Raw genomic sequence first — 12,371 nt, 5'->3', positions numbered from 1 at the left:
TAATTATTAGTTCACTAAATAGTACCATATGTATATAACTACAAATAAAAATTTCTAAACTTGCTCTAAGTCCTCTTTTATAGGGATTAACTGTATATCGAAATGCACTCAAAAAATTGTAATACAGTATATCAAGAAAACAAAAAAAAATTAAAATAGCACAAAAATATCAACAACATCTAATAATGTTTGCAACTCTCACGGACTAATGTTTATACTATTAAAAAACATCTAATAATAATAAAATATGTATTGTTCAAGTGTTTTTTAATGACATAGGCATAGACTATGTGTCAATGAGCCAGTCACAACATGACTAATACCAGTAATACCTCAAGTTTAATGACCGCAAATTCCATAAAATATCAACAATGAGGAGTTGTATTATATGATTTGAAATCTTACTTAATATTATTGAAATTAATGGCTCTGTTACACGAGGTTAGTAGTATCTCGTTCAAGTTACTGGGGCGAGTACTGGAGGTGTATGTTTCACATGTATAGTGGCGTCTACTACATGATAACATCGTTTTTGGATGAGCTGGTACCAGTGGTCACTGGTACTGCTGCACAGTGGTTCCAAATGCTGAAAACGTGGTCATGAGGCAAAAAAAGGAGTCTCTATTTAGGGATTTTCATGTTTACAGTTGTTTTCTCATACTATCGTAGAGTCCTAATATTCAGGTATGACGATTAGACTAGATGTATTCTGGTTCACAACTCAGGAACAAGTGGGTCATGTCCGGGGTTATTTTGGTCGGCAGAGAAAGTGAAAAAGAACGCTATATTAAAAACGCTGTAAAACGTTTTGTGGTTTATCAATTTTATCGCTGTAAAGCAGATTCTTCTTTTTTAAGTATGTAGTAATGTAAGATGTAACTAAAATCAACATTTATTAACAATAGATGCCTTAAATTTGTTAATGCATAAATAGTGAAAATATACTTAAAATAATTAAAATTTTGTAAAGATGCATTCAAAAAGTACAAAATTCTGCATAATTCTGCGACTAATGTTTATTAATCTTAAAGTATATAGTACGGAGATACAGAATCACTTTTGTTTAACTGCCTATAACTGCCTATGCATTGCTGGCAGTTGTTTGAATACTAAAGTGGGAAATGACGCATATTACATAATTCTGGCGATTGTTGAGTATGTATGGGCAGTTGTACATAAGTAATAGGTTCTGAATATTGTACTTCATAAATAAAATGTATTGGTAATCAGCAGTTTCAAAAGTCCCTTATAATATAAAATTTTAAACAAAAATGCGGCTAAAATAAAATATTCAAATTTCTTTCGTCCATATTGGATCCGCCATTTTGTTTAAAAAAAAAGTAAAGTTAGATTTGTAATCAGCGACCTTAACCTACCAAATTTGGCAAAAAAAATTTCCTTTTTGATTGATATTTTCAATTTCTTTCCGCCCTGTTGAATCCGCCATTTTGTTTTTCAGAAAAAATAATGCCAGATTCGTAATCAGCGATGCCAAAAACCCTTAGGACCGAAAGTAATTCCAAAATATATAAACAATATACGTTTTTAAAGGTTCATGACCACGTTTTCGGCGTTTGGAACCACTGTGTGCTGGTACTACTAGGAGCGTGCGAGCGTGTAACCTGTCTCTACGGTGCTACAGCATCATACAGTCGAGTATTGCGTGGAAGAAATATTGGTGGGAGAACCTACTCGTTTCAGTAAATAGGATTGCTTTCTATTTACTCGACTCCTGCATGAACACTCGCAGCGAGTACTCTACTGGAATATAAAACACCAATTTATGCAAGAAGAGTACTAAAAGTCAGTAGCCGGTTTAGTGACTCGTACGAGTTACTAACGTCGCGCGTCGTGTAACTGAGCCTTAAGATAGTAAAATAAGTTACTAAATTAAATTATGGCTTCTTTTAAATATCGACATTGCATTCACAAAAACGATCTATATAGGGTGATTCATTCAGAATGTCCAATCTTTTGAGCTGTAGATTCTAGACCTCAAAATATTAAGATTTAACCCAAATCACATCTGGACTGGACCAGGTCCATTTTCTTGAAGGTCAACCTTCACCCTAAAAACATTTCTCACCTTTCATTTCTTTGTGCTAATTCGTAGGGCCCCACTGCAATTTCCGTTTCGTCCAGTTTGTATCCCAACTTAGCATTAAAGTCACCCATTATTAGGTTCTGTGTAGTTACCGCCAGTCTTATTGGCCTCTAGGTTTTCGTAAGGTTTTCACTTCCTCGTCCGAGTGTGTGAATGTAGAGACATAGGCTTGACTTATTTTAATGCTGGTTTTATTGTTGTGTCAATATACAGAATATTATTCTTGGGTTAATCCCTTTAAGTTATTAGATATTCTTAATATGTCTGTTATGTATCATTCTTCTGGTTCCAATAACTTTTCCTCCGTTGACAGTTTTTCTCCGATATGCATTTGTCGTCATCCATGGTAGCCTGATCTGACTTGGAGATTCTTCGCATCTCTTTTTTACGTTCTTGATCTCTATCTTGACCAAGAATCAGCTCACTTGCCGGGGACTAAGGGCCGTGTTTTTTGTTTGGATTTTAGCCATACTCTACCGTGCTGGTCAGTGCGAATTGGTAAAGGATAGTATGAGCATTTTTAAAGGGGCAGACAGGAAATGCTATGAGTGATGGACGGACGGAGAATTAGCAGCTAGCATAAGGCAATGTCGTTGTCTTCTACTGGGATTTCAGAAGAGTGTGACCTGCTACCTGTCTATTGCCTATGCTACGAGTATTTATAATATTACTTCTTCCTCTTCCTTCTTGTATGTAGGCTTTAAAGCCTGTTTCTTAAAATAGCATATCTAAAAAACATAGATATGCTGGTTTATTGTACTGAATGGCCTTTTCTGTGATTTGTCTCAGTACAAATACGGCGTCTAGGCAGGATCTTCCGAATCTGAATCCTTGTTGTTCATCTGATAAAGTTGTTAGTTTATTGATTTTATTGGTTAGGACTTTTGTGGTTAGCTTAAGTGCGGTGTTCAGTAGATTTATACCTCTATAATTGTTGGGGTCCTCTTTATCTCCTTTCTTGAACATTGGTATCATTATGCTGTTACTCCATGTGTCTGGTATCTTGCAGTGCAATATTAGTTTTGTATAAGTTTTGTCATATCTATGTAGAGTTATACTTTCTCCTTCGTATTTTAGAAGCTCGTTGGTTATTCCGTCTGGTCCTGGTGACTTTCTGTTTTTGAGTGAATTTATGGCTATCTCTACTTCCTGAAAACTGATTTCTATTTCGTGTCTTAATTCAGGTAGGTTATCGTTTTGATTATTATTTTCCTTTCCTTTAGACAGTTCCGTTAAGTATCTTTGCCATTATTTTGCTGGTATGTTATTGTATTCCTACAATTCTGCCATTTCTTTCCGTTGGTTTCTTATGAATCTCCATATTTGTTTTTGTGTTCCGTAGAAGTCGCTTTCCATCCTTTTTGTACTGTTCCCAGTGTTCATTTTTTGTTCTTCTTACCAATTGCTTGTTTCATTTTGTATTCTTCTATAGGTGTCTCTGGATTCTGGAGTGTTTGATGTTTTATATTTCATATAGGCCTCTCGCTTCTCTTTACATTTCTCTTTTATTTCTTTTCTGAACCATGGTGTATTGTTGTTGCTTCTTTTGTTCAGTATGACTTTGCGTTTTCCTAGAGCTTCTGTTGCTGCCTCTTCAATGTTTTTTTTTTAATTTTCTCCAAGCTCGTGTTTATATCCTCGATGTCGTCTATTTGTTTCAGCTGTATCTTCTGTGCTAGCCTCCTTTGGTACATTTCTCTTGTAGAATCGTTCCACAGTGATTCTACATTGAATTTTTCCTCGGTGATTTCCTGTATAAAATGTTTTGGCGTTATTTTCATTCTTATTTTTGCTAGGACTAGTTTGTGTTCACTCCCTGCTATATAATATTACTGTACTGATTTTTTCTTGTTTTATTTTAGTGACAATACAAGTTATCGAATATACGTAGTGCCTATAACCGCTGGTCTAATCAATTTAACATGCATCGTTATCTTGAACTTCGTCTACGGTAAGTTGGCCCAATGGCTAACCGAAATGGAGTTACAAAGAACCCAAACGGAGTTCGAAGAAAGTTTAACGATCAAAATATACATGTTCCAGTTTGTCAATTATTATTCGTCCATTTTCTACATAGCTTTTATCAAAGGCAAGTTTGTAGGTTATCCTGCTAAATACAACAAGATATTTGGATATCGACAAGAAGAGGTAAGGGCATTTAAAAACACTAAGATCCATAAACATTTTTTCTTTTAACACTTTACCACATAAGAGCGATGTGATACCAATGTACTAATAAAGTTTTTAGTATTTTTTATTTTATTAAGATATTTTAAAAAAACAGTGAAAAACCGAATGTGCTTGGATGCAAGATATTTTTCTTCATAACGGAGAGCGACGTCGTAGGTATATTTGTACCAGTAGACTTGATACATTTGTACCTACTGCATTTTTTCATGAACTTATTTGCACCTATTGCTCCGTTATGTTATCTGGTAGTAACTTTTTACTTGATTAATAGTACTGTTGACCAGATTTAAGCACTGGTATCAAAAGGATTTACCGATACAACGTGGAGTACGTCAGGGGGACACCATATCGCCGAAACTGTTCCCTATGCTTTTGGAATATATATGTAAAAGGGCAAAACTGACCGACAAGGGCATAAATATAAACGGAGAAAAGCTTAGCCATCTGAGGTTTGCAGATGATATTGTATACTTGTTCTCATGATCATTTTTCAGTGCGTCACAGTTTTTCGATTTCTCTCTAATGCATTAAGTTAGATGAGACGGAAAAAGCGGTAGCTCCGTGATTAAACATAAAAATAATGCAGCATTACAATGGTTATATACATAAGATGTCTATTCCTAACCTACCTTTGATTCGTTGATATTTAGAAAGCGCGTTTTTTCTAGCCAATCAAATACACGTATTAGGAACATTTGACAAAAACTTCGTCCATTTTGGCCATTTTTTAGAAGTGTCAAAGAGTCAAGTGATGGTTATTATTCAGGTCAGTATTTTGTGTACCTGTCATTTTGAAATTTCGAATTCGACTTCACTTGTGTTTCACAACGTCTTTGTGCATTATTTTGTGTTTTGGTTTAGAATTTAGTTCGTTAAAAGTTAGTCATTGGCGTGAGGAGACTAGAGACATTCGATTTGTACCGAAGAGTGCTAAATATCTCATGAGTAGATAGAATAGCCAACGTGGAGGTAATGAGACTTACGCATAAGGAACGAGAACTAACAAATAAGAAGAAAACTGAGATATATGGGACATGTGATGAGAGATGTTATCTAATACTCCAGGTCATTATGCAAGAAAAAGATCCATAGTAAGGAGACGTAACTCATGGCTGAAGAACCTTAGGAACTGGTTTGGATGTAATAACAATGAATTATTTAGAGCCGCTGTTTCAGAAATAAAGATCTCTCTGATGATTGCTAACTTTTGAAGCGGAGACAGCACCTAGAGAAGAAGATAAAAACACAGTTTATGGACAGTTTTGTGTCATTTTTTAATGTTTCCATATTTATAAATTTAATTAACAATATTGTTTACTTTTTAATTTTATTCCCCTTTATAAAAAATACCTACATGTTAACATATTGTGTAAAAATCAAATCTACTAAATTACTAATTAGTTTAATTCCACAAGCTTTTCACCTATGGCTAAGTACGATTGTGACATCTGTCAGATTCGTCAATAATTACATGAAATAAGTCTCGACATACCCAACATGCCCCGCTAACTCTAATAAAAAACATGTAATCGTATTTATTTTCCTTCCGTTTAGTCAGAGGCGCTGATGTCGGCATTGTGATTGGTGGAACATGACTTTTGACAAATCGTGCGCTATCTGTGAATCTGTAATCTGTGTTCGTGTTCGTTCGTTCGTTGTCGTTCACTTATTTTATATGGTCGGTTATAATGTGATGTGTTTGGTGTTTGTGTTTGTGTCACCATAAAAAGCTGATATTCAGTCGTGTTTTTTGATATTTTTGTTATTTCATAATCGAGTACCTTTTTAAAGGTAAGTTTTTCTGATTGTAGGTACTGTTTATCCAACAGTTTTAAAATACACATTTTATTTCGCGTTTTGTTGTTGGGTCTAATGGCCGATCAGCTGTTGTGTGCAGCCGATAAACAAGTAAACATATATTTAATCGAAATTAAATACTAATATTTCTATGTAAAATGTCACATTATTGTATAAATAAATAATTAAGAAACAAAAGTTGTTTGTGTTTTACCTTTATTGGCCACTTTAATAAAATAATATTAAATATTGGAAGTACCGTATGGAGGCTATGGTGTACCTAGCGTGGAGGCTAGATAACGCTACCCTTCCTATCCAATCAACAGCACGAACGTTTAAAATTTCACACCTATCATGACGAAGCTACAGACCACTTATGTGGAGGCCAGATTTGTAGTATCCTTCCAATTTCCCAGGTGCTGAAATACGTGACATATTTTTTGAAGGGTAAGATCGCATTCTACCAAATCAGACAACACTTTTTTCTATGATACCCAATACAGTATATTACGTCATAATTAATGACGCACTGAAAAATGATCATGAGAACAAGAATACTAATAGCTGATAGGATAGATGAGACCAAAAAACTTTTAAATCAGCTCTACCTTTCCTCTCTAGAAAGGGGATTAAAAATAAATATATCTAAAACCCAGGGCCCTGATTCTAATTCAAATTTCGACTGAAAACAAGTCGCAATCAATATGGCGACGTTGAAATGCGACTGTGCGGGCCTTGTGGATTTTAGTTGAACTAACGAAATGATGTCATAATATAGCGACTTATCGAAATTAATAGCGACTCCAAAAAAGTGGTTGATATTATAATTTCGAGGCGAAATTCTTGTGACACGGACATGAATGAATGGCCGAAAGCGAGGTTAGGTTTAGTTTAGGAGATGTGTTTTGTTTGTTTCTTGCAAGGAAAACTAAAGCAAAAGGTATTAATATGGCTGGGTTTTATGGAAATTTGCTGGTTTTGGAGGAATTAGATAGAATAGTATTAAATTAGAAATATAATAATAATTCACAATTTTCACAATGTGAATTATCAACTCAATGAAAGATGTAAGGTAATAATCTGGGAAAATTAGTATAAAACAAGAAAAATTATGTACCAGCTATTTTATTGCTGGACATGCTGGAATCAAATCTTAAGATTTCATATACATAATAGCTATGCAAATTCCGCAGAAAGTGTGCTATTTGGTTTATAAACAAATTAGCGCTCCGAAATCTTTTTGCTCTGTAACTCTGTAAGATTTTAACGTTAAACCAAAAGCACTCACATAAAAATTCACTGTAATTTAAGTTTGCACATAGATATTTTTTTTCGATTTCCTTCGGCGGAAATTTTCCTCGGACAAATCGGGTTTTCCAAACAAAATCTTTAATTTTCAACTAAAATTTTAGGGAAGTAATTATTTATCAATAATTAAATAACTTAGTGACATAAATCTTTTTTGTTATGAGTGTCTTGAAGATATGAAAATTTGTTATGTACAAAGAGGACCGGAATAAAAAGGTAATGGTTCAAAGATTGAAATCGTGTTGTTTATAACCAATATGTTGTTGTTTATGGCCAATGCCGGTCAAATTTGACCGGTTATACCTGAAACCACTCAATTCGATTTGTTTTTTCTTCGAAGAAGAAGCCGTGCCCTTTTCAACAGCGTTAACTTAATTTAATTTAATCTAATATTTTCTGAGGGGTTCCATTTGTTTATAGCCAAAAAATTGTTTCATAATAACATTCCTGAGACCGCTCAAATAGTCCAATTTCAATTCTGTAAAGTACGTTGAATAGGTATATGTAGTGCTTTTTATACGAAACTCATAGTTATTCTGGTGTATCATAATCTTTCTGGTTATTATTTCGACCGAAATTTTTTAATTAACATTTTAATTATTGCTAAACTATTGGTTAGATTGTCGCCGGCCTCCTGATATATAATCTACTATAAAAAATCTTTCGTGTCACCAATTTATTTAATTATTGATAAATAATTACTTTCCTAAAATTTTAATTGAAAATTTCAGATTTTTTTGGGAAAACTCGGATTTTCCGAGTAAAATTTTTGTTGGAGGAAATCGGAAAAAAAAATAACTTGCAGAATACACAGATAACTAACTGTGCAGAACTAAATTGCGGTGAATTTTTATTTGAGTGTTTTTGGCTTAAAGGAAAAATCTTAGGAGTTACAGAGCACTAATTGAAAAAAAAGAAGATTTAGGAGTGATAATTTGTTTATAAATAAAATAACACACTTTCTGCGGACTTGTCATACGTCATACCCCGTATTACTAATATAATATATGCAATCTTAAGATTCGATTTTAGCAATCAAATAGCTGGTAAATAACTTCTCCCAAAATGACATTTTTTCGATAATTTGCCCAGACTATCAACAAACGTTACGGTGGTTGCATAGCCAATAAATCCAATAAACAGGAGGGCCAACCCAAATTCTGAGCAGTGTCAAAATGATAACGTTAATATCCCCAGTTGCAACTAATACCGAAATGAATAAGAATCGCTATAAATTGCGACATCGAAATGAATTAGAATCAGGGGCCAGATGATGACAAATCTTGTAATTAGCGAATATATATGCGTAGGAACAAGATCCCTAGACCAGGTTTAAATACCTAGGTCCTGAGATTCGCATAGGAAAAGATAACCAAACCGTTGAGCTTCTCCGTCGTATAAGCAGCCTTCGGCAAGCTGAACCATATTTTCAAACCGTCTGACATATAGTACCAATATACCTTAAAAGAAAAACCTTTAATCAGTGTGTTTTGCCAGTGTTGACTTACGGAGCGGCAACGTTGGACATGATCAGCAGAACAGTGCAAAAGATCCGTGTGTCTCAAAGGGCGATGGAGCGTGTTATGTTGGTAGTTTCACTATGAGACAAGAGCCCAAACCGTCTGATATGACAAAGATCAGGAGTGGCCGATGCAGTAGAGAGAATATAGCAACACTGAAATGGAACTGGGTAGGTCACGTAGTTCGAATGACAGATAACAGATGGACAAAGCGGATACTGGAGTGGGGACCAAGAGATAATGCCTACCGAAGCAGAGGTCGTTCATTAACACGTTAGACTGATATTCTAAAACGTTGTCATAGGAATTGGATGCAAGAGGCGAAAGATCGAAATGGATGGAAAATTATGAGGGAGATATATGTCCACCAGTGGACAAGCGAAGAATGAATGATGATCAAAAGGATTGAGCTCTGTATCTCTGAAGATTAAGTAACACTGAAAAACTAATTTTTTAGGGATGTTCCAAAGCTAAATTTGGTTTTTGTGGTAGGGGAGCCCAAGCGGGGATTTTTGTAGTTACTCGAGCGCGTCAGATTAGCATATGGGGAGAAACCTGGTACCCTGCAGATGTACCTCTACCATATATTGGCTCTTAACACAGGGGAGTTCGTTAAGGGGGTCCCGAAAAAAAATCTATCCTTAAAAAAACTCGAAATTGTCAGATTAAGATAACGTAAGTTAAGTACATGCAAAAGAGTGTATATTTTAAAAATCTGACGATTTGAGCCAGGCGTAAGGAAATGGGTGAGTCCCAAAATTTCCCAAGAAAAAAGCGAATATTTCGCAAAATGAATGACAGATCGAATAACTAAAAAATGCGTGCTCAATATTTTTTAAAAATCTATCGAACTATACTAAAAACGACTTCCCACGGAGAGGGGTGGGGGGTAAATTTAATATTTTAAAAACGAATCCCGCGATATTTCGCGAAATGAACATCAGATCGAAAAACTGTAAAATACACTTATTCAATATTTTTGAAAAATCTATCGAATGGCACCAAACATGAACCCCCATGGAGGTGGGGTGGGGGGTTACTTTAAAATCTTAAATAGGAGCCCCCATTTTTTATTGCAGATTTGGATTTCTTGCGTAAAAATAAGTAACTTTTATTCGAAACATTTTTTCGAATTATGGATAGATGGCGTTATAATCGGAAAAAACGATTGTTGGAAATGGAAAATTAAATTAAAAAATGGCAAGCGCCCACTAAAATGGAGAAATTTACTTAACTTTTTTTGGTTTTAGGACCTACTCTTCACAACTCAATAGGTCTCCATAACGCTCGAGTGACTGCACATTTAGCATACTTTGCTCCCCTACCACTGTTGATATGTATTGTTAAGAGATTTAACTAAGATCTTTTTAATTTTGTCTAGAAGATTCTTCGGAATGGCACCAGTAGTAGAGAAGACAATTGGATTTCTTCTTATTTGAATTTCAAAACCTCTGTAGTTGGCGAACTTCTCGTTATATTAAAACTTTAATCTCGTTTGTGTTAACATTTTGTTTGTAATATAATGTTTAAATTATTTGAGAGGAAAAGAGAATTCGTGGGATAAGAGAGATATGACGATTGGTTTCGCTTAGCGGCATTTGTCAGTATAAATAAACAATTGAATTATGTCTATGATCTTTCAAAGATCTAAAATGCAATTTGAAATGTTAAATAAAACTTTATAAAATATACATCATATACACAGTGGCCAAAAAACTGCTACAGTATAACCTGATTTCGAATGGCAAGTAGGAAACCCTTCGTTTCAGCGAATATCTTCCCTGGTGTTAGTTCGACACTGTTGGCGACATCGTCTTGACAGACTTAAATAAAACATTCTTTTTCACTCCGAAAGACGAATACGATAAGCTGGGTATAAAATCTAGAATATAATTAGTGTTTTTATGAATCATTTTACGTTATAATCATTATATAATATAATACCGTAATATGTAATAAGTACCTATCCTTTTTTAGTGCAATCCTGGCGGTTGTCTTATGGAACTAACCATGCAATTGGCCATCATCATGATCGGCAACCAAGCAGTGAACAACGTCATGGAAACGCTTATACCATTATGTCTAAAGATGTACAAAACTTTCGTTGTCACTACCGGTATTGAGAAGACTAAAACTGACGAAGTGACTTTAATAAGCTGCAATCAGTGGACGGAAGATTATAAGTTGACCGAAGCTGAAAGTAGCTTATTTAGCGAATATTTAGAGATGGGTAAGTAGCATTTTCACTAGCTGCTTAGTAGTTTATTTTACTCGCAATTCTTACTAACGTTGTGGCACTCTACAAAACTCCAGTTGGAGAGATTATGGAACTATTCAAATAATCCGTTCCCTAATATAGTATAATTAGTTCTCCTTCTGCTTCTTCGACTTGTTCACATTATGAGTTCGTCGTTTTCAATCTCCCAACAGCTTTCTGTTTTCCCAGATAAAGTACAATTCAGCTGTACTTCTTTGGTTAGAGTATTGTTCCATATCACCCCATGGAATACTTTCGTGACTTTGTTCCCCGTGCTATTTTCATTTCCATATCTTTCACTCAACTGCCATCTCGGTTGATGATTGACCGTAGTTACTTAAAAGTCTTATACTTTTTCTTAGGGCGTCTTTCGGTGCGTCACAGTTTTTCGATTTCTTTCTAACGCATTAAGCTGGAAGTGACAGAAAAATAGGTACGTCCGTGATTATACTCATTTATAATATTTATTCTAGTTGTTGATAGATGGCGCTATAATAAAAAATGATTTACGTATTATCTATCCGACAATAATCTGTACAATTTATACGACTATACAAATCAAAGAACATACATTTTTATAAATGAAATAAACACGATTGATTTGTTTTTGATTTAAGAATTTTAATAAATTCATATACATACCTATATACAACAGAAGTGGGACATCTTGGATATTAGTGCACCCTAATATGTCTGTGTAGATTTTGGCATTGGATCCGACCATTACTTGTAACACCGTTGCCGTATCCTCTATTTTTTCATACTATCACGTTACAATTTTTTGTGATATTATACACGAGCGGGACACCCTCAAAAAACTCAAAAAAGCGCTTAGTTTTCGAGATACTGACCACGGAGGGGCGAATGGCTAATTTTATTCATACGTTATATTTTCGAGGGTGCTGAAAACGAAAATGAGGTTTATTTTGAATTTTATATGGGGGAACATTGTCAAATTCGCAATTTTAACCTAAAAATAAAAAAAAATGAAATCACGTTTTTTGCGTTTACCTCGCTACACCTCTGTTCTATTTTAATATGTTTTTCTGAAATTTTTACAGTATATAGCTCTAACATTTCTGAAGACAAGGGTACCTGCTTCAAGTTTTTATTCTTATCATGATAAAGGTTATGAATTTTTCAAAGAAAAAGGTGCGGATTTGTGCATTGCACAGTTTAATCGCAAAAGTTATGT

At 34.5% G+C, this 12,371-nt stretch overlaps 1 protein-coding gene across 8 annotated transcripts in view; it reads left to right on the top strand.

Annotated features, from left to right (window-relative positions):
- Positions 1-12,371, top strand: part of LOC126885870 (anoctamin-2-like) — a 106,516-nt gene that overhangs the window by 62,621 nt on the left and 31,524 nt on the right. For all 8 annotated transcript variants that reach the window (XM_050652656.1, XM_050652691.1, XM_050652680.1 and 5 more), the window contains 2 exons: positions 3,967-4,252; positions 10,897-11,149. In XM_050652656.1, coding sequence (XP_050508613.1) covers positions 3,967-4,252; positions 10,897-11,149 — 539 coding nt within the window. The remainder of the gene's footprint in view (positions 1-3,966; positions 4,253-10,896; positions 11,150-12,371) is intronic.

This window comes from Diabrotica virgifera, chromosome 1 (assembly GCF_917563875.1).
Source record: "Diabrotica virgifera virgifera chromosome 1, PGI_DIABVI_V3a".
NCBI lineage: Eukaryota > Metazoa > Arthropoda > Insecta > Coleoptera > Chrysomelidae > Diabrotica > Diabrotica virgifera.
This window is presented reverse-complemented; position numbering and strand designations above follow the sequence as displayed.